Below are 22,705 nucleotides of genomic sequence, written 5' to 3' on the forward strand. Positions count from 1 at the left end.
ATGATTAGAGGGCGGCTGGAGGCCCTGATCCTCACGGCCGGAGCAGGAGGTGGGACGCCGTCTGAAGGGCTCTCTGCTGGGAGGAGCAGCAGACAGCTGGCAGAGGCTGGCTCGGCCCTGTGCACTGCCGGCTCTGCTTAACCTGATTAATGACCTCGCCCGTCAGAAAATGGGGCAAAATGCAGCTCCTGCCAGGGACCCAGCCCAGGACGCGTCAGCACCCATCCTCGTGGGCAGAGCAGGTGGAGGGAGTGGTCTGCGCCTGGCATCTCGCCCTCCAGAGGACTGTCAGCCCAGCTCCTGTGAGTCGCTGCCAGGCGGGATGTGGGGTGTCCCACCCATTCTCCACTCCCCTCCCTCTGGCCTTGGGATCCAAAGTTGTTTGTCAAGTTTGTAGCCAGGCTTGGAGGGGCGGTGTGGTAGACTGAGGTGTGAGGGCTGGCCCCCAAGTCTAGAACCAACCATGCCCGTAAGGACGCAGCCAGGTCCTGGGCTCCTCAGTCCCAGCTGATCGAGAGGGTGCCAGCACATGACTGTCACTGTTCTACATGTGGGTTTCAGTAGACACGTGGCTCAGTGGAGCAAAGAAACAACAGAAGCTTCCCCTAATGTCTGCATTTCTACCCGACTCTCTGCTGTTTGAGCCCAGCACCGTGGTGGGCCTCAGGCCTCCGTTTTGGGGGTCTCGGATGATTCAGAGGTCACCTGGGATGAAGCTCAGTGAAGAGCTTCTGAGGAGCCCAGGTTTATGTGACCTAGGGAAGGGAGGCCCGGGGGAAATGCAGTGACAGGTTTCAGCTGCCTAGGGGGCTGGCGTGCTGAGAGGGTGAAACAGGTTCTAGGTGGCCCGAGAGAGAAAACCACAGCCAATGAGTGGTATTTCCAAGGTGGCAGGATGTGGGATCCACTTCAGGGAGAAGCCCCTATTCGTCAAGGAGGAAATGGGCTGCCCAGAAAGGCACTGAATCGTCACTGGAGGTTGACAAGCAGAGGCCAGACTGAAGGTGGAGTAAATGGAGGGGGTTCTAGCTCCAGATGGGGACTGGCCTCTGGGAACTGGACTCCATCTAACTCGAGGATTCTAGCACAACAGCAGCCAGAGGAGAATGGGGCTGAACTGGCTCAGCCTGACACACCTGCCGGCCTCACTGAGCCGCTTCCCCAGCCAAGCATGAAGGAGAGCCTGGCTTGCTTATCTTCACCCCCCAGAGTGAAAGGATTAGCTTGCCACTACCCATCATCAAGTCTCCCCGGCAAGCCAGAATGTCTGGTGTCTTGGCTTTTGATTGAGATTTTGTCAGATCACTATAGACATTTGGCATAGGCTGATTATCATGCTGAAGATCCAGCTGGTAAGTACAGATGTTTGTGCTTAATAAAAATGGGGGGAAAGTTATGACTTCATAAATGCAGTTTGTCTGCAAGATAAAACCAGGGCTTGAGATGATAAAAGGCCATGCTGTGAGAAGTCTGGGGTGGTGGCTTCTAGCCCAGAATGCCGGCCCAAAAACTGTTATAAAACACACAGTCAGCCCCTTGGACTGAATCAGGCAGGCCCCGACACTGAACTTCACCCAGGTATGTGACAGCAGCCCCCCGAAGGCCATGCCTGTTGAACTGTTTCTTTCTGCATAGCGTGGTACCTAGCAGGGGTCCCCAAGCTCCAGGATCTAATGCCTGATGATCTGAGGTGCAGCTTATGGAATCATATTAAGAAAGTGAAAGTGAAGTCACTCAGTCGTGTCCAACTCTTTTGAGACCCTGTAGACTGTAGCCTACCAGGCTCCTCTGTCCATGGGATTCTCCAGGCAAGAATACTGGAGTGGACTGCCATTTCGTTCTCTAGGGAATCTTCCCAACTGAGGGATTGAACCCGGGTCTCCTGCATTGCAGGCAGACGCTTTACCCTCTGAGCCACCAGGGAAACCCAATAATAATAAAGTGCACAATAAATGTAATGCACTTTAATCGTCCTAAAACCATTTCCTCCCCACTCCCCCATCCGTGAGAAAATTGTCTTCCATGAGACCAGTGTCTGGTGCCAAAAAGGCTGGAGACCACTGGATATAATATGTACTTAAATATTCATTGAATGAAGTAAATGAGTGACTAAATGGAATCACACGTGGACCTTTAACTGGGAAATTGTGGTGAAAAACATGGAACTCCAGAATTTTATTCTTATATTGAAGCTTATGGTGTCACTGAACTTTTTGGCCCCAAATGAAAAAAAAACCCACAAATTAAAAAAAGCATTGGCAGTGGGAGGTGGCAACTTGTTCCCTGGAGACTGAAGCCAAGCAGAAGACGCAGGCAAGTGAAGGGTCCGAGCTGCAGAGGGGTTGCCTGGCCAAAGATGCCCAGGGAGCAGACGGCCCAAGCTCCCTGAGCAGGGACAACCCCTGGGCAGCTAGAAGTCAACCACACATGGCCTTGTGGGGGTGGAATCCAAGCCACTGGTCCCATGGGCAGATCTCTCACCCCTACCCTGGTCAGATTCTGCTTTGGAGAAATGGGGTTCGTTTGACAAGACAGCACGGGTGAGGGAATGCAGGTGCTAATGCTAAGAGGCTGACGAATACTTACCACTGGCGTCAGGGCATAGAAGGAAAAGCTAGAGGCTGGAGCCAGCCAACTGGACGCTAACGGCTGTGACTCGCATCTCTCGCAACTGGCGCAAGGATGTGCCATTTAAATGCTCAGGGATGTAAGGACATTCAACTTCCAGTCCTCGGTCAGGCCCCTACCTGTGTGGCCTCAGCTGAGGCCCCCGCTATTTGGTGGCCATGACACAGACTCCCAGCACTCTTTGGGAACACTGCTGCATCATGCAAGGGAAAATTCTTTTTCTAGAAGGGGCAGGAAAAGAAGAGAGGCCCACATGCTTCTCCCACCCTAGGAGCCAGGAAATGTCGTCGTCGCCTGACGCGCTCCCCACTCTGCGGGTGGGCTGGTCATAGCATCCGAGAGGCTGTCATGGTGACGAAGTCCTCGAAGCTGAGCCGGATGCTGCCCTGCACAGCTGTGTCCTTCTCCCGGAAGGCCTCAGTCAGCACCTGCAGCTGGGTGCACACCTGGATGAAGCGATCCAGCTGCATGGCGGGACTGGCGGAGCGCGGGCAGTAGCGGGACACCAGGAGCTGGGTGAACTGGGGGCTCAGGTTGTAGCCCATCTGGGACAGAGCTGGAGAGGAGGGGCACACAGATCAGACACAAAAACCTGCCGTGAGTACTGCCATCGACCAGTTCCACGGAGCACCGCAGTTCAGGAACTTTGAGGGGACTGGCACCAAAGCGGAAACGGGACAGACGTCCGAGATGCCAGGAGCACAGCAGGAGCTCTGGGTGCTCCCCGGAGCTGGAAGGCCCCCATCGCCTGCTCTCAAGGTCTCTACTGTCTGTTTAGTTAGAGGCCCGAAGGGTCCCAGAATGACACCAGTCTGTACATGCTCATCTCTGATTTGTCTGTATTACAGATGGAAGCCTGAGCCCCCTTGGGCCATCCTGCCCCAAGCTGACAGACATCAGAGGCAGCTCAGCTGAGGCTATGAGGGCCTGCTCTGGAGTTGAGACAGCCCCTCTGCAAGCAGTTTATTAACCTTGCTAATCCTCTGTCTCACCATCTCTAAAATGGGGTAATACTTACCTTGTAGGTTCTAGTAAGGATTAAAGGAGGTGATCATGCAAAGGGCTTGGCATAGTGCCTGGCATATAATAAACACTCATAGTAAGGATTATTTGTTAAAAGTAATAAAATCATCCCATCTCCCCCAGGTGAGGCTGCAGGAGAGTTCCAAGGTTGCAGCCTCCACACTGCTCCCCACGTCCCCCCAACCCAGCTGAGACGCTCCCTTCTCCCTCTCGGTATAATCTACCCCCTCAGGCTACTATCTCAGTTCCCCTTTTGCCATGTGGCCCTTGGGCAAGTTTTCTAGATTAGGCCTCAGTTTGCTCATCTGTAAAAGGGTAATAATAAGAGATCCTTCATCTAAGGGTGGGGAATAAGAAACAGTACCTATCACATGTGGAGACAGACTGATGTAACATAGGAGAAAAACTTATTCCAGTGCCTGGCCCATAGCAAAGATTCAATAAGTACTAGCTTTCCTGTGATGATATCACCCTTACAAACATCCACCACTGGATCATCACTCAACAGGTTAGGTGCTCAGGACAAATCTCCTTTCTCTTCTACCAGGGAGCTCCCTTCTCCCCCTGCCTCCAAACTCCTCGGTCTGACTGAAATCCATGGCCAGGGCGATGGGCTGGATGCTCTGGGGAATGCTTTTTCCCTCTTAGCTGGGAAAGCTCCCTGTCCAGTTCTCATCAACCACACTAACCAACTGTCCTCTAGAGTCAGACGTGGAACCAGACCTGGAGCTGTGACCTCACGTCACCTTACCCGACTACAACGTTTAGAGTACTCTGGGAAGGAAACTGCCTTCCACCAGAGCCAGCAACAGAAGCCATCTTTTTGCGCCCCTCTACAGGGCTCTTTCCATTCTGCACGCTAGAAACTCAAGAGGCAAGAGCCACACAGGCCACACGTACCAGCCTTAAGGTGCCCTGGGCTGCTGAGTTTCCATCCCCAAGGCTCCCTGCCGGCTGGGTCTGTCTGACACAGTGCTGCCAGGAATTTCATTGTCAGAGTCCAGCCCTGCTCATGTCCTTGCCCGGGATTTGGCTCACTGTCCAGCCAGGTCACAGACGGGCTGGGGAGGGGGCCTGTGCTGAGGGCAGCGTTTTGTAGTGCAGTGGGACACGACGTGGCCAGGAGGCAGAGAGCACCCCCTGCTCTGTCCTAGGGAGTAACGAGCAAGGTCCACTGTGCCCGTGCACCAAGTCCCTGCCAGGCCCTACCTTGCTGCAGCTCTGTGTAGCTAATGGAGCCCGAGCAGTCCCGGTCATACTGCTGGAAGAGGTTCTTCCACTGCTGGATGAACTTCCACAGGGCGGAGAAACCGTAGACATCGATGCGGCCTGACTTGGTCTTGTCAAACATGTCTTGCGAGGGAAGGGAAGGAAGGCATCAAGATTAAGGGCCCAGGCTCCTCAGGTACCACTCAGGTAGCCCATCCCCCCAGGCTGGAGTAGGAGACTCCACAGAACCACAGGCCCGAGGCCCAGATGCCGGCACCCAAGATGCACCCTCATCAAGCGCTGTACCAGCCCCACCCCTGCCAGAACTGCATTGTCTCCACAGGCTTGGCGGCTGACCCCCTCCCTGCCATCACCCACCAGGACAAGCAGTCCCATCCTGCAGATCGAGAAACCGATCTGGCCTGTGACTCAGCCAGGTCCAGAACTTGAGAAAAGACCTAAGGAAAAGAGCTCTCAGTTTAAAGCCTATCTCATCGTGAACCCAGTTTCCTGCCTGAAATCCTCCCTGGCCGAAAGAATTCTCCTCAGATCGGCCTTCCATTTGCCTCCTGTCAGACTGGAGAGGGCTCGACCCCCGCTCGAGCCCATGGGGAAGGGCCAGGACTCACTTATCATCATAAGGCACGTCTCGTCATTGAACGAGGACCAGTTGGAGTTGACCAGGGCTTGCTTCAGCTCCTTGATGGAGATGTAGCCGCTGTGATCAGAGTCCACTGACTGGAACCAGGAGTAAGCCTCGGGATCCACATTGGGAGGGACGCCACCTGCAGGAAGGGGTGCCAACCAGGACAGTCAGATGCAGGTCTCAAGACCAATCTGCAGAAATGCTGGGAAGCGCCAGCCTCAGCACCTCCCTGGCTACAGGTTTTCCCTACTCTGAAAGCCTCACAGGTTTGTCTGCCCCCTCCCTGTCTTCCATCAAGACAACACCCTTCCTCTAGTGGAAGAGGATCTTCTATGTAAACGCGTTAAATCCTACCCCACAAATCCTTCAGGCTTTTCCTATAGTGCTCCAGCCACTCCCCTATTTGATTTTAAGTTTCTAAGAAACAGGGACTTGCCTGTCAGATTAAGAATCCTCTGAGAAGGGGGATCATCTCTTCCCTCCCAGACTAGGGACCCAGAACTGTTGTCTGAGCACCTAACACGCATGGCCCAGAGACAAGCACCCTAAGCATCAGGCAGCAGGGAGCACTCTGCGGTGGGAACCAGGTCTGGTCCATCTCTGACTGCCCTGGCACCACAAGAGCAGGCATATCCTATCCAGACCTACCAGAGTGTGGGTGGCCACGGAGCTCCATCGTTCTTCCCTCCCCGTGACCTCCAATGGTCCTCATCTCCGAACCTCCCCACGGACATCTCTGACACCTCCTCACCCCACATGTCCAAAGAGCTGCCCAAAGCTGACAGTTCCACACACAGCTATCAACTCCTCCCTGTTCCTACTGCACCTGCCCTGATTCAGACCCCTCTCACCTGACTGTGGAACAAACCCCAAATCCTAATCGAATTCCCCACACGGCAACCCTCCACCACCCAGCACTTATAGCTGAGTAATCTTTGCAAAATTCCACTCTGTTCTCATCAGTTTCCCCCTCCCTCAACTCAAAACTCTTCAAAGGTGCCTCACTGCCTACAACACAAAAGTCCAGTGTCCCTAAAACAGCATTGGCTTCCCCACCACGTGGTCCACCCCTGTCTGTCGGTCTGTCTCCCCACCCTCTGTGCCAGCCTAGCTGCAGTAAGGCACTTGCTCCTCCCCAGAGCTGCCCAGCCCCTCCACACAGCCCTGACACATTGGGTTCTCTCTGCTTCGCATCCCCTTCCCCCGCACCTCTTTGCATCCATTTCCCATCCATACTTCAAAACTCAAAGGAAATGCTGCTCCTTCCTTAAAGCCTTTCTTCTTCCATTCCTGGACAGACTTCCTTCCTCTCTCCTCCGTACCCCTTCACTCTAGAGCCCTTGATCACTCTTCTGTGTACATGTTTTTCCCTACTTCTTCCAGGTTATACTTGGAGCAACTTGTGGGCAAGATCCAAGCCTAACTCATCTCTGAATCCCCAGGGTGTGCACAGCAGGACACAGAAAAGGGAGGCACTCAGCTCCCGCTAGAGGTGGCCTCCCGGTTCAAGCCTCAGCGCTCCCGTGTGCGGCCTTGGCTAAGTTCTATAAAGTTCTCTGTGTTTCAGTTTTCTTATCTGTGAAGTGAGGACACAATAGCATCTACTTCATAAGGTTACTATGAAGGTGTAACAAATACACGGAAACCCTCGGATCAGCACCCGGCACCACCTAAGCTCTGTGTAACTGCTGATTATTAGTGTCGCTGTCGTGGTTCAAACAGCTTTGTGTGTGTGTCAGAAGATGCAAGAAAGGATCATGCATTTGGAAAGGCGACTGCAGGGTGCGCTGGGGGTGAGGGGAGAGGGTGGCAGATGAAAGCGGAGAAGCACAGAAGACCGTCTTGGGAAAAAGCCAGAGTATTGGTAAACCTGCTGAGTTCACTGGCCACAAAAAGGGCTTATTGGCACAAGGCAGCATCAGAGACTGCACACAAACCACCGCCCAGTCCCCAAAGTGAGGCCGGAAGGAAAAAGATTTGCCTGACTGAGGGACTAGGCTGACCTCCTCGGATGGGAAATCCCGACAGGCCCCACCTGCTTTCCTAAAAAAAACAGCTGCTGTGCCAGACGTGGAGAGGAGGCCATAGGCAGGGGCGAAGAGTCTCTGGAACACGTGGTCTCTGCAATCAGCAGAGAAGAGCTCAGCCTTTGGAGGCAAAGAGCTCTGATCCTTACTAGCTTGCGTGACTTTAGAGAAACCGTTCCATTCTCTCAGTACTGATTCCTCCATTTCTAAATTGGACCTACTTCCCAGGGTTTCTGTGATGACTAAGTGACATAATAGCAAAATAAACTCTTCACAAAGGGCCTGGAATATGTGCAGTCACAGTTTCACAGAGGAAGGGCTTTTAAAACTGGGTCTGAAAGGACGACAAAAGAGTTACAAGGGGGAAAAGAAAAGCCACCTGCAAAGGCACACGGTGTGTTCAGAGAGCACTCCACGGGGTCCTGGGTGATGGGAGAGGGGCAACTGCAGGTGAGAGGCTGGAGAGGCCCTTGGGAGTCAAATGCCCCCAGATCTCCCTGTGGGCAGTGGGGGCAACTTTAAGGGCCAAACCTCTCTGTCAGAGCATGGAGCTCAACTGTTAGACCCTGGATTCAGCAGGGCTAAGATGGGCCCTCAGGTGACTCAGTGCATGTGAGGTAAGGATCATGCTTCAAGAAGCACTGCTCTAGGGGTTCACGGGTGGCCCCGGGGGGAGGTGACGGTGGCTGGGAGAGAGGCAGCTGCAGAGGGTGAGCAGTTAATAGTCTGAAGCACATTTCTCCCCTCCTCGGCAGCCCCGGAGAGTATCTCTGGCCTTAGGCCCTGGAGGAGTGAGCCTCACAGCCACAGGGGTTCCATTCCCCTACTGGGACCTCATGCAGGCTCAGAAACAAAATTGGAGGAGGAGGAGGAAATCCACCAGGAAGCTGCTGAGCTGAAAGCAAACAGCCAGCAGCTCCGGCTCTGACAAGATAAATGCCACTGGCTCTCAGAGTTTAGAACCCCCAAGGTCTGAGCCTCCCCCTCAGCCACCTGCCGGTCTGTATACTAAGATGCTGCAGTTTCCCTGCAGTACCACCCCCTGGAGGCCCTTCAGGTGCACCAGAGTGGGGCCTGGCTGCCTCACTGCCAGGGCGGACTCCTCAGAACAAGTATTCTGTGAACAGGCTCACTGAATGAGTTTGGGAGGACACAGGGGTCTGGGCACTCACCTTTCCTGACACCTGGTCTGAGACCACTCAGAAGTCTTCAGCGAGCCTGAAGCCCCCGCCAAGCGTCTCCACATCCACTGAGTGGCCAAGCCCCCTCCCCAGGCCCCATGTGTCCAGGAGCTCACCTTCACCGCCTCTGCGCTTTATCCTTCCCCGTCTCATCTCACCACCCCCGCCTGCCTCGGCATCCTGCAGTGGTACAGCCCTTGCCGCATCTGCTGTCACATTAAATACCTCTTTGCTGAGAATGTTCCAGAACGAGCCCTCTGACAGAACACTGTTTAGTAAGCACCTCCCGTGTGCCAGACACCGTGCCCAGTGTCTACTGCAATCTCTCACTTAATCTTTATTAACAATCTTGTGAGGTACGGACATTTACCCATTTTACACATGTGGATACGGAGGCTTACAGAGATGATGTAATGTGGTCAGGTCAGTAAATGATCTTATCTCAAAAGTCCAAGCTTTCAGCAATTAGGCTACCGTGCCTTTCTGCGTATAGCAGTCAGTCTCCCTTACACAGAAATGGGGTTCCTTCCCACAGCAGATGGTAGTACTGTCTCCAATGACTGGCTAATCCACCCCTTCCCCCACTTCCCGGCAAGAGCATGGTACGTCCTCTCCACTGCTCGGGGGGCTGCAGAGCCCCTCTAATGAGAGGAGTATCCACTCTCATCCTACTGATGCCAGGCTTGACCAGGGGATGTGGTCTGGCCAATAAACGTGAGTAGAAGAGATATAAAGTCCTTCAGAGCAGAAGCTTTAGGAGTCATTGTGCATTCCTCCTAGCTCTCCTGCTTTTTTTGCCTGCCACAGAAACAGCATACCCCAAACGGGGGCTGTGCCTCTAGCCGAGATCCTGGAAAGAACAGGCACGTGGAGCAGAACCTCAGCAGCCAAGCCTGCAGCTGCCGATGTATAAGCAAGAGTAAATAAGTGTGAGCGAGGAACAGAAATAAACGTTTGTTGCTGTAAGCCAGAGATTCCAGAATTGTTGTCACCACAGCAAAGCTAATTAACAGACTTCTCATTCTGCTAATGCAAGCGAAGCTAGAGACAAGATGCTTAGAAGCCAGAGCGCAGGCTGCCTGTGCATCCACAGAAGGGCACACAGGGCCCTGGATAACTCAGAACAAGGCTCAAGGCACCTGGAGTCCAAGAGCCCTACTTACCTGGAGGAGGTGGTCCCTGGCCGTAAGGTCCGGCACCGTAGGAACTTGGAGGCGGTGGCCCATAGGGGCCCCCTGGGGCTGCGCCACCATAGGGTCCTCCTGGGGTTCCAGAAGGGAGCCCCCCAGGGTGTGGGTGTCCATAGGGTCCTCCACCAGCTGGTGGTCCATAAGGCCCTCCAGGGGCAGGACCTCCTCCATATCCACCACCAGGGGGTACCCCACTCCCATACTGCCCTCCGCCGTGGGGGGGTCCGGGGTAGTAGCTACCCGGAGGGGCTCCGGGTGCTTGTCCTCCAGCTCCTGGGCAGCCCTGCAAGAAGAGCAAGACATGGGTCAGAAGGACACGGCCAGAAACTAGCCACGGCACAGCACTTTACAGTTATAAAGCCCTGCCACGGCCTTTCTTTCAACTGATTCTACAGGCTGGGCTGGACTCATGATCCCACGGTTCAGATGGGGAACCTGAGGCTTCTAGCGGACATACAGTTTACCCAGTCACACTGCCCGTGACCTGCAGAGGCAGGGCTGGAGGCCTGCCCTCCCCGCACACCAAGAGGCTCCACAAGGGCTGGCATCCTGACGGGTTTGCCACTTTATCCCCAGCCCCCAGGGCGGACTGGATGCTCAATGAGTACTGATTCTATCAGTGAGCAGGCAAATGAATCAAACTGAATTCAAAATCCACACTCTACGGTACCCTCACCTCTACTTGCAGAATTCACAGCACAAATATGATTTCTAGCAATGCCCCTGACCCTCCCAGTCACCAATGGTGCATCCACAGCATGGATGCACCCAGAGCACGTCTTCCTTACTGTACTCTAGCTCACGATGCAAAAACATTTCTTCGGACTCACCCACGGCTCTGTGAGACAGGCAGGCAAGACCCTATTCCTAAAGCAATATAGGACAATGGTTAGGAGTGAAAAAGACCAGTTCAAGTTGGGGTTCTGCCATTTACTAATTGGCCCAATGACTAGCCTCTCTAAACCTCAATATTCTTTGCTTTAAAAGTGCCTGCCTACCAATTAGTATGAGAATGAAATGAGGCCTATCACGTAAGGAGTTCTGACAGAGACCCTAGCACAAAACACTCAATACACATTAGCTACTAGTAGTAGCACTCCCCTATGGAGAAGGAAACTCCAGTCCAGAAAAATCACACAAAACTGTGTGGAAGGGCTGGGGCCGGAATGCAGGTCTCCTGGCTGCTAAGCCCAGGCCGTGGGTACAGTAGAGCCTACATGGGAGCACTCCCTCTCTTGATCATGTCCCCACGCCACTAGTCAGGGACCCCTGAGACTCAGAGTGTTCGGCTCCATCTCCCTAACAGGCCGGCAAAAGGCCTAGCGGAGGACAGCCTCGAGGCCTCTGCACACGGGCTGAGTTCAAGGGCACAAACGGCAGCTGGGCCCAGCTCCAAAAACTGTGAGGATGCACCATCCAGACAAGTCGTAGACCAACCACCAGTGGCCTAGCCAGTGTGAATCCAGACTGTCTCTTTTAATTGTGTTTCATGGCTTCCTGGACAGTTACCCTCAAGGCTGAGGCCAAATTCACACTTGATCTAAAGAGGGACTGCCTACTCAAGGAAGAGAAGCTTCTTGAGGAAGGGAGGGTGGGTGGCAGGCTCTTCCCCACTCAGCATCATGGGCGCTGTTCTTCCCTGGAAGCTGCCAGAGCTCATGGCAAGACTCCTCCACAGATAATGAAGTCACAGGCAAATCTCAGTTCCATACTCTGCTCTCATCAGCTGACTTCATGACCATGTGCCAGTGGCTTAATCTCTCTAAGCCTGTTCTCTCACAAGCAAAATACGTAATAATCCCTTCCTCAGTGAATTGTTCCGCAGATTACAAGAAATGTATACAGCTTTTGTTAAATTTTAGCTAAAGAACCTTTTGATAAATACAAATCTAAAAACTCACAAGAGAAAGCTGCTGTGGTTGGAGGTGGGGATTCCGGAGCCGCAGTCAGGCGGGCTCGCAAGCCCTCCCTTCTGAGCTTGTGAGTGAGCCCTGCGAAACCTTCCCTGTGATTCAAAAGGCATTTTGAAAAGCACTAACACAAGACGAACAGTTCTAACAACAGTGTCTGGCATAAATCATATCTGCTGTTGTTATATTAATTATTATTATTACTATCAGCAAAGCCCTGAGCCAGGTAAACTCTGGCACAGGGCAGGGTGGGGGGGGCGGTGCAGAAGGCGCGGTGCAGTGTATAAAGGAGAGGGAAATGTTCAAACGAGCACAGACACACTCTCTGTAACATTTAACAACGCAGCATGAGGAAAGAGCTGTTTAAAATGGACACATAAGCCAGGTGCCATAGGACCAACAAAGAATAAAAAGGGGGACTTCCCACTGCCTCTGCGACAGTGCTCTTGCCTTAAGCATCAGGGCACAGGATTCCAGGGTAGGCTAGAACAGGGGACAGGACTCCGCAGGGGCTGGGCAAACCAAAGGACAGGCTGGACAAGAAGCCAGGGAGCCACTGCTCCCAAGAACTCCTGTGAGCGGAGCCGTAAACTGTTCCTGGCTGAGGACACCTCGGGAAATGCCCCCACGACAATCAGGCGAGGGCTGTCCAAGCAGGGCTTCTGACCTTGGCGCTGTCACAGTCCTGGGGGCGGATGGCAACTAAACCCTTCCCTTTCTGCCCTGCATTAAAGCCCTCAGATGTACAGTTTACAAAGCACTTTCACATACAAACATAAACGCTACTGGCAAAACCCCACCAACAATCCTTTAACAGAAAAAAAAGGAAGGTGTTAGAAGGTCTATTTTCAGAAACTGAGGTGGACAACTGTTAAAAGACTTCATTCATTCACTAAGACTTTACAGAGCAATAATGTTGTGTTAAGTTGTGCTAGACAGAATAGGGCCTGGCCTTGAGGAGCTCGGGGTAACTGTGATACAATCCGATTAATGTCATCAGAAAAATAGACTTAAATGCTATTCAGAGGCATGGGTAGAGGAATTGATTCCATTTGTCAAATGATAAATAAGCAATCAAAGGAACACATGCAGGCAGGGCCTCAAGGAAGGCTTCCTGGAGGAGGCAGAGTCTGGCGCACAGGAATTCTCCAAAAGGAAACTGGGCATCCCAGACAGAAGGGAGAAGAAAGACAAAGGCACAGACCTAAGGGCGAGCATGGAGTGGTCAGGGAGTGGGCTAAAAACCAGGGGGCAGGGGCAAGAACGCAGTGTGAACTCAGAAAGGCAAGCTCTTTACGTGCTCCTTGTCCCATCACCTCTCCTGCTGCATTTCGGTTAGCTGGTGGGGACCTGCATCTTAGAAGAATTTCTCTCTGTCACAAAACAGTGAGCTCCCTCGGGGCAGACACTGGGCTTCATTGCTCACAGCACCCCAGTGTCCAGCACAGTGCCTGGCACTGGCAAGCCTCCGTAAAACTGTGAACAAATGAATATCACTCAGAAGATGTGGAGCTTTACGCCAGGGGAAACAGAGTGCCATAGGAAGGTTTCCAACAGGGAAGAAACGTGATCACAGCCTTGTTTAGAGAACTAAGCAGCAGAGGGTGTGGAGGATGAGCTTGCGGGGGAGGAAGCAGCCAAAGTGCTGGACAAGCAGAGTCTGAACCAGACAGCAGACTCAGAACAGGATGGATTCTGGAGCTATTTCAAAGATAGACTAGACATGACTTGGCAACTAATTAGATTAGGGAAGCGATGGAAGGAGGAGTGAAGAAGGGGAAGTGTTTAGGATGACTCAGGTTTCTAGTTTGCATCATAAGATGAAGAAAGTAAAACCACCAGGATCCAGGCTGGGGAAGACGATTCCCAGGGCCACTGAGTTATTAGTAAAGGTCAGAACCAGAAATGAAACAGGAGTGAGAGTTCCTGACTCCATGTCCTTTTATACTACTCCATGTCACTTGCCAACCCCTTTAAGAGGTTTTTCCAAGATCATTACATGCTGATAAACATGAGATTATCCCCCCCCCCCAAAAAAAAGGAGGAAAAAAAGACAGGAAAAGTTCAGTAACCATGGTTTCCAAAACAATACAGAAAACTAACCCTTTGTTGTTGTTATTATTTTTCAGTTGCTAAGTCATGTCCAACTCTTTGTGACCCCACGGACTGCAATGCACCAGGCTTCCCTGTCCTTCACTATCTCCTGGAGCTTGCTCAAACTCACGTCCATTGAGTCAGTGACGCCATCCAACCACCTCATCCTTTGTTGTCCCCTTTTCCTCCTGCCCTCAATCTTTCCCAACATCAGGGTCTTTTCCAAACTAATCCTATGTCTTTACTGATTGCAAGTAAAATACATTTGATAAGTTTGGGTGGGGGCAGGGAGCAATTAACATTTTATTAAGGATCTCACTGATCCTCTGTCCTATGAGGTAAGGGCTATGATTCCTATTTTACAGATGAGAATATTAAGGACCAGAAAGTTTCATCATGTGCTTGGAAGAACACAGCTAGAAACAGTGAGATTTAAAACAGGGTCTGCATGACTCCACCCACTCTACCCTCTTCTAAGTAAGTGTTCACGATAAATGAGTGAGAGTCTACCACACGCCAGTGGCAGGGATTGTCCAAAATATATGTGTCAAAATATAATGGGTCTCTACAGTGGGCAGTGTTGAAGAGGGAAAGGCTGGATTAGGTGATCTTTCAGAGGCTTCAAGCCCAGAAATCAGGGAGACTCAGAAGAATTTTATCTTGTTTTCACTCCAACACTTAGACTCAATTCAAGAGCCACAGTATTGTAAGAGATCCCAGAGCCCTCCCGGTCCAACCTTTCAATCAATGATGGAATCTCTGTAGCACCATCTGGAATCTCTGCTTACATTCCCATAAGTGATGGGGAGCTCGTGCATGTGAAGTCATTTCAGTCGTGTCTGACTCTTTGCAACCCTAAGGACTGTAGCCTGCCAGGCTGCCTGCACAATCCCCTGTCCATGGGATTCTCCTGGCAAGGATACTGGAGTGGGTCGCCATGCCCTCCTCCAGGGATCTTCTCAATCCAGGGATCAAATCTGCATCTCCTGCATCACAGGCAGATTCTTTACCACTGAGCCACCGAGGAAGCCCCAGAAGGAAGCTCACCCCCTCTTAAATAACCCAATCAGAAAGTCCTACACTTTGCTTTGGCTCTGAGAGCTCATTCTTCTACCCTGAAGATGCTAGTAAAGCTCAGAGGTGTCAAAGGTTGGTCCATGCTGAGGCTGATGGGGAAGAGTCGGCTGTGTTGCAAAGACAAGCCTGTGCTCTGGAGCCACCCCCAGCCTGCTGCAGGAGGCTAGAGCCCATTCTAAGGGGTTAAACAGTCACAAGATTACAGAAGGAGTGGTTTGGGCGTTCACCAGCAGAACATCCTAAAATATTTAAAGACTAGAAGCCTGCAGCCAATTAACAGCGAGCCAAGAATTGTCCCAAGACTTCAGTTACCACCTCTGTGCTGACACTCTAAAATCCTTCTCTCCAACTTCATCTCTTGTGAGCTGCAGACCTTCATATCCAACAGCCTCCTGACGTTCCATCTAAATCCGCTCCTCCCTCTGTGTGCCATCGCATGAAGGGACACCCTGGAGCACTCCCCGACCCCTCTTCTGTCCTTTCCTCTCTGTCACCTCAATTAGGCATCAAATGTTCGCACTTCTACCTCCCAGCTCCATGTTCCCCGGGTCACTGTTCTCTCACCTGGATAACTTTTCTTTTGGACAGGAAAGTAGGATTTATTGGTGGGCATGAATAAGGAGGGGTCAGCACCAAGGCTCTCATGAATGCAGGGCACATCAGTTGTCCAGAGGACCACAATTAGGGATGTATTTGACACCACAGCTATCTGGATGAGCCATTTTTCTGCCACTATGTTTTCAAATTCATCCTCATTAAACTGAAGTAAATGCCCACTTCTTCGAGATGGGGACCTTCTGGTGGCCAGAGAACTTGAACTTGGCCCTGCGGAGGGCTTCAATCACATGCTCCTTGTTCTACGGCTTGGTGCGGATGGACAGTATGACTTGGCCAATGTAGCTGGCCACTCTCCCCTGACGTTTTCTAAAGGCACTGCACATAACCTGCTTGGAGGCTAGATTAGGGACAGCATGCCAGTCATGAACGTCCACTGGAAAAGGCTGTCGCCAAGGTCCCTTAGGGCAACAGGCTGTATATACTACAGAGGTTGCTGTTTTCGGCCATGGCACACTGGGCTCCCACAGTGGAAAGAGCACAGTCGGCTTAATTGGCTGCAAATCATCTAGATTACTTCAACAGCTTTGAAACTGGTCTCCCTGCTTCAGCCCATCCTGATAGTGCCCCCTGGTAACAGCTTCAAAACACAAAAGGGATAAAACTCTTTAGGCGATCCCTCACAAGTCCACCCTCCTCAAAAAGGCACATAAGGCCCTTTAAGATCTAGTCCTTGCTTACCTTTCTGGTCTCATTTCTTACCATCTCCCCCTCCTCTTCACAACTAGACTGATCTCCTTAAATTCTTCCACAATCCTGGGCTCTTGCTTCCTGGCCTTTGTGAACACTACTCCCTCCACAGGAATACTTTCTTCATGCAGCCAACTCCTACTGGATATTCGGTTTTTGGCTTAAATGTCATCTCCTTTAAGAAGCCTTCCTTCCCTCAAGACTGAGTTAGGGAGCTCTCCTGTGCAGGCCTGATTCTTACTCCCATTTAATACTTATCACGCTGATCCTATAATTTACGTGTCTGTATCACTCTTCCACCTGGAGTATTTACTACATGCCAAAACACTGTATCACTCACTTAACACGGATTATCTCATTTAATTTTTACAGAAACTCTTGAGGTAGGTACACCCATGATCCCATTTTTAAAAGGGGGATACCAAGCCTCAGACTTTGGTGGGAAATTTCTGCAAGGAAATGGGAGTGGAGGGGTTTGAAGCCAAATCTCTCTGGTCTCAGAGACCAAGCTCTTATGCACTGAAATCCATTAGGCTGGCTCCCCGATGGGACCAAAGGGTACTGGAGTTTTACTTCTCCAACACCCAGTCCATGCTTGAGGACGCCCCAGGCAGGAGGCAGTGGAAAGTTACAGGAATTTTGATTCCTAACAGGAGGCTAGAATCCTCCAGGGCTACATACTGGGTGGAGGAGAGGCAGTACTAATTCTTTGGATGCTTTCAAACAACACACTTCCTTTCTTGCAACACTGTGGACCAGGAGCTGGATAGGAGGAACAAAGGTATGGTGATGGAAAAGCATTTCTTTTTCTACTTGAGGCACATTTCTCTCTGTGCTTCTTCTCACTATCTCACTGAGCATAAGGCCAGGCAGCACGGCATAACAGTGATCACAGCAGCAAGAGCGATGCCTCTACACGCTAGCACACACTACACATTAGCAATGCACCAAGCTGCCTACAGGCTTTACCATATCTCATCCTCTTTCCAGCCCTATGAAGTATTATTCCTCCCTCTTTACAAGTAAGGAAACTGAGACTCAGAGCCCTTAGATGATTTGTCCAAAGGGGTATAAATATTAAATAGTAGAATCAGGATTCTAGTCCAATTCGGTCTAACCTGGAAGTTCAGGTTCCTAATTTCTATGTCACTGCTCCTAGGATGCATACCAATGATCTCCAAAAGTTTATTAAAATACAGATGCTTGGGCCTTTTCTGGGTACACACAAGTCTGAGGTGGAAATCTAAGCCGTGCTTTTTTAACAAGCTCCTAAAAATTCTGATGCAGATCACCCACCAAGAAACAATGCACCGTGGCAATGTTTTCCTAAACTATATTCCTCAAGAATACCAGTGTCACCAAAAAAGTGACCAGATTCAAAACAGAGGGAGGGGGAGCTTTCAATGGCTAAGTAAGTCTAAGAAACACTGCATATTCTGTCCCTCTCTGCAAACATACAATGTTTATTAACAAATTAAGAATTCTGAGATGCTTTGTGATGAAAAACTTACTATGCTATATTTAACAGATAATTTCCCAAACTTATTTATCCATACTCCCACATTAGCAATACTTATTAACATCTCACAAGCCTCAGCAAATGGAACCGAGTTTGGTTATACTTCCTCCTAACCTCAGCCCCGGCGGGCCTCTCTTTCCTACCTCTGCCAAGTATGCAACAAAAGTTCTAAGTTCTAGCATAGATGCTCCCTCACTTGCTATGTGCAACCATGGGGAAGCCACTTAACCTCTTCGGGCTCTTTCCGGAGTTATAAGTTGAATCAATTATTCCTGTGAGCCTGCTTATAGAGCCTTCACGATTGAGAATATGGATGTCCAAATACTGTGAACAGGGCTGCACTGCCTAAGAGGGCTCTTGCCACATCTTTCGGTATGTGATTACATACAGCGCTTAGTAATAGACCATGTGACCCTGTTTGCCAATTTTTCCTGCATGGATTTGATCTCCTAAATTAGTGTGATCTTGGGCAACTCAGGAGCCCTCTCTGAGCTTCAGTTTCCTCCTTTTAAAATGAAGGAACTTGGGACTTCTCAGGTGGTCCACCAGTTAGGACTCTGCAGTCCAACACAGGGGACCCAGGTTCCATCCTTGGTTGGGGAACTTGATCCTACATGCTGGAACTAAGACCTGAGGCAGCCAAATAAATGACATTTAAATTAATAAAATGAAGGAACTCTTTTCAGGGCTCTTCCAGCACTGACCTTCTAGGAATCTAGGAAAAATAAAAATACTAAAAGGTAACACCCGTTACACTCTCAGTTGTATCAAAGGTTTTACGAGCATCACTTCATTATTCTTCATAACAGCTCTATGAAATAGATCCTATTATGTGGCCCTATTTTACCGAGGAGGAAACTTCAACTCAGAAAGGCAAAAGTACCCTGCTTAAGGGCTCTAAACTAAGTGATGGAGCCAAGATGTGAACCTTCTTCTGACTCCAAACTGCACTTGATCACTCAACCATTCTGTCATCCAACAACGGGTTCTGGCCACAGAATCACCTTGCTGTGGCGTTCTTGGCTGGATCAAGATGCGCTAGCAAGTGGGGAAGAGGCATTTGCTGGCAGCTCCGGGTTCTGGGGCCTAATGACTTCGGATAAATTCCATGTCTTCTTGGGTCTTACTTTTTCTATGTGTGAAATGGAGGTACAGGACTAAATCAGTGGCCAGACAAGCTCACTTGTGCAGTCTGCTAAAACCACAGATTCTCCTGATTATTCAGATGCAGTACGTCAGAGGTGTATTTTTATCGACTCCCCAAAAGATACCGACAGAATCAGTGCTCTAAACGTTCTGCTGGCGTTGATGACCCCGCTTGCGGGCCCCGGTGGAGTCCTGGGAGAGTTGTGGGGCCCAGGCCAAGCGCAGTCTGACTCTGGGGTCCAAGAGCCCCAAATCTTCCCGTGCGCAACGTCAAAGGGGGCGCGACACGACCTCCCAGACGTGCATGCCTACGTGACGTGAGCCAGGCGCGACCGACCATCCCTTTTCCCTTCTCTCCTGCGCAACCTCGCGGAAGACAACCTCAGCGTGGGAAAGAGGCGGAGGAGGCGGGGAGAAAGCGAAGCAGGGGGCTCCGGGCAGAACTTAGCGAGGTCCCTACTTGAATTCGCCCGCCCCTCACACTCACCTGCCCGTACGGGTAGCTGGCCATGGCGACTCTGACGTCACACGTCCGCGAGGGCGGAGCTTCCAGGCGTCAAACCTGCCTCCTCTGGAGCCTGGGGGCGGGCCCTATTCTGATTGGATAGGTATGAGACTGTCCATCCTGGACTCAGGGGTCGACGGAACTGACGCTCTAGGGCGGAGGTTTGGTGCCTCACAGAGAGAGGCCGGAGAAGCTAAGGGTCCGGAGGCGGATTCCGGAAAACTTGTTTGCTGTGCTGGCACAGCTGTTCCTCCCTTTCTTGCTCTAGAGTAGGTCTCGAGAGAGAAACTTGGGTAGGGTGTTGCAGCGGTGGCCATGTTTTAACCTGGCAAAAAGGACGCATGATAGTAACGTAGTTGCTGTCCTCAGTCCAAGTTTCCACCAGGGGAAGGCCCAGGCGGTTACCCTGACAACGGGGAACAGAGGACTCCTGGGAAGGACAGAGGCTAGGGCTAGAAGTACTTCGTTCTAACGTCAGGACACCATGTCAGTAACTTTGGAGTGGGCTGTATGGTATTTGGACAGGAAAATTCCAAGCCGTCAGAATGGGATGGAAACTAGACATCTAGGATCTCTTCTGACTTTACTTTCACCAACAGACACATCCACAGCTGAACCTTGTTTCTACTTTGGCCCAGGCTTTTCATTCGTTCAGGCTTTCCTGGTGGCTTGAACGGTTAAGAATCTGCCTGCAATGCAGGAGACACGGCTTCGACCCCTGGGTAAGGAAATGGCTACACCCACTCCAGTATTCTTGCCTGGAGAATCCTATGGACAGCGGAGCCTGCTGGGCTACAGGCCTTAGGGTCCCAAAGACTCGAACAGGGACTGAGCAACACTTTCTTTCATTCTTTCTGGAGCTTTTTCCCCCTCTCTTCCCCTGTAGGGTATTGGACATCTATCTGCCTAGGGGCTTATCTTTCAGTATCGTATCTTTTTGCTTTTTCATCTTGTTCATGGGATTCTTGAGGCAGAAATACTGAAGTGATTGCCATTCTCTTCTCCAGCGGGCCACATTTTGTCAGAACTCTCCACCGTGACCCTTCTGTTTTGGGTGGCTTTGCACAGCATGGCTCATAGTTTCATTGAGTTACACAAGGCTGACTTGTTTCATAAATGGGAAAATAGGTCCAGTGACTTGCTCTAGTTCACTATGGCTTAGGGGCATAGTGTAGCCTAGAACTGGGGTCAATGGATGCCCCAGGTCTCATCAGGGAAGTCTTGAGAACTGATCCCCAATGTAAGTAAAATCTTGATTATTAAGAGGTGTCAACTACAAATTGGCACTTGCCAAGAGCTTTTGCTAGCGACTGAACTGCACCAACAAGGGCCCTTGCCGTCTGCCTGTGCTACTGCAGCTGCTGACCTTCCAACACTCCCCAAAGGGAATTTGGGGCGGAGAGGGAGGCACTCTGTGCTCCAGGGAAACTGATGAAACAGGTCTTTAGATAGTTAGATATTTTCAGGAACTGATTTTATGATCCCAATCCTTGCATCTCCTCACATCTAGAAAAGCACTAAATCCCTTGATGGTGACCTCAGTTCCTCGCAATTAGCAGAAAACCTTTTGTGAAGTAAGCTCACGATTGCATTGAACTCCCCCTTTACCACAATCTTATGTATTGACCTTCCCCCACTGCCTCTTTGGAGCAGTCTTTCAGAGCTATCTGAGGTGCTCTCTCCTAGGCTGCAGTCCTCATCTTGCCCCCAAATAAAACTTGACTCATAACTCTAAACATTTTTTTAGTTGACAAAGACCTCACAGTCGTGTATTTGCTTCTTTGTGATTTAGGCTCTCCACTTGTTTGCAGGCTTATTTGATTAATTTGTTAGTCCTGTGTGGCACAGATTGTGTCTGATTTTGCCTGCCATTGTATCTCCAGAACCTGTATTTTTAAAAATAATTAACAGTGTTACGAGATGTTGTCACTTTTGGCCATCGAGCCATTGTCACCTGCAAATTGGCACTTGCCATCTGTCTCTACAAAGGATCAAATTATGAGCCACTGTTGCTACTGGCCTTCAACACTCCCTGAAAGGAGTTAAACGTGGAGATTAGGAATGAGGCATTCTGTGCTCTGGGGAAAACTGGCTGAATAGGTCTTCAGTTAGTTAGGTATTTTCAGGAGACAATGTCATGAGCCCCATTCTTGCATCGCCTTGTATCTATAAAAGAACTAAAATGCTCCATGGTGACATCTGCTTCTCATCACTGGCAGACACATTCTGCAAAAAAAATATGGGCTGATTACATGTACTCCCCTTTCACCAAAGTCACATATATACTGAACTTCCTCCTACCACTTCGAGCAGCTTTTCAGAAAAATCTGAAATGCTTTCTCCCAGACTATAGTCCTCATTTTGCCCCAAATAAAACAACTCACAGCGCTCATGTTTTGCCTTTTTTTTTTTCAGTCGACAGCCAGCACTTTCCAAAATCACAATGCTGATCATGCTCCTCGTCCACTGGAGAACCCACAATGTCTTGTCTTCATCCACATCTACAAAATAAGGTCCAACCTCTTCATTGCAGCACACTAGACGCTTCACAATTTGGCCCAGCCTCACCTTTTCATCTTACGTCTTACAGCGCCCATTTGTCTGGTGTTCTGTACTCCTGTGTTCAGTTCCACCATTCAGCCCCCTTTCTTTGGAATGGAGAATCTTGATTTTACCACTTTCTAACTCTGTGACCTCAGGCAAGTCACTGAATTTCTGAGCCTCAGTTTCCTCTACTGTCAGAAACCAGTATATAAAGAAATCTGAAAAAAATGAGTTTATGGCACCTATTCATGCCCAGACTTGTGTTCAGACCAGTCCTTTTACCCAACCAGCAGCCCTCCCAAGTCCATTCCTTCAAAGCTCAGTTCCAGGGACTTCCCTGGTGGTCCAGCAGTTAAGAATCCACCTTCCAATGCAGGAGACACAGGTTCCATCCCTGATCGGGGAACTAAGGTCCCCCATACCTCGTGGGGTAACTAAGCCAGCGTGGAGCAACTACTGAGCCCACATGCCACAACTAAGGCCTGACACAGTCAATTAAATAAGTAAATTAAAAAAAAAAAACAACTAAATTCCAATCCCATCCTGCACCGAACCCTCCCACATTCCCACCAGCTCTAGAGTTACCCACGCTTTGCACTTGGTACTGTCACTGTGCTGTATTATAGCCTGCCTGCTGAAGAGTTCTCTTTGATAATTTCCCCCAAACTCATTCCTCCTCTTCATCCCTGAAAATCCACCCA

The 22,705-nt window shown here is 50.5% G+C and overlaps 1 protein-coding gene and 1 pseudogene across 1 annotated transcript; both read right to left on the minus strand.

Annotated features, from left to right (window-relative positions):
• Nucleotides 1-2,145: 2,145 nt before the first annotated feature.
• Nucleotides 2,146-19,716, minus strand: PEF1 (penta-EF-hand domain containing 1). The gene is made up of 5 exons (XM_043909553.1): nucleotides 19,443-19,716; nucleotides 9,878-10,187; nucleotides 5,490-5,645; nucleotides 4,861-5,004; nucleotides 2,146-3,184 (listed from the first exon to the last, which is right to left on the minus strand). Exons 1-5 carry the CDS (start codon nucleotides 19,464-19,466, stop codon nucleotides 2,955-2,957), a joined length of 864 nt encoding a protein of 287 aa, XP_043765488.1. The 5' UTR covers nucleotides 19,467-19,716; the 3' UTR covers nucleotides 2,146-2,954.
• LOC122698989 lies at nucleotides 15,985-16,103 on the minus strand (annotated as a pseudogene).
• Nucleotides 19,717-22,705: the final 2,989 nt, after the last annotated feature.

This window comes from Cervus elaphus, chromosome 8 (assembly GCF_910594005.1).
Source record: "Cervus elaphus chromosome 8, mCerEla1.1, whole genome shotgun sequence".
Lineage (NCBI taxonomy): Eukaryota > Metazoa > Chordata > Mammalia > Artiodactyla > Cervidae > Cervus > Cervus elaphus.

Excerpts from the sequence above, each read along its gene's own strand:
- PEF1 (XM_043909553.1), bottom strand. The coding sequence starts at position 19,466 with ATGGCCAGCTACCCGTACGGGCAG. Across the intron at positions 10,188-19,442 it reads CCAGCTACCCGTACGGGCAG|GGCTGCCCAGGAGCTGGAGG; the intron begins GTGAGTGTGAGG and ends CTCTTCTTGCAG. Across the intron at positions 5,005-5,489 it reads GACGTGCCTTATGATGATAA|ACATGTTTGACAAGACCAAG; the intron begins GTGAGTCCTGGC and ends TTCCCTCGCAAG.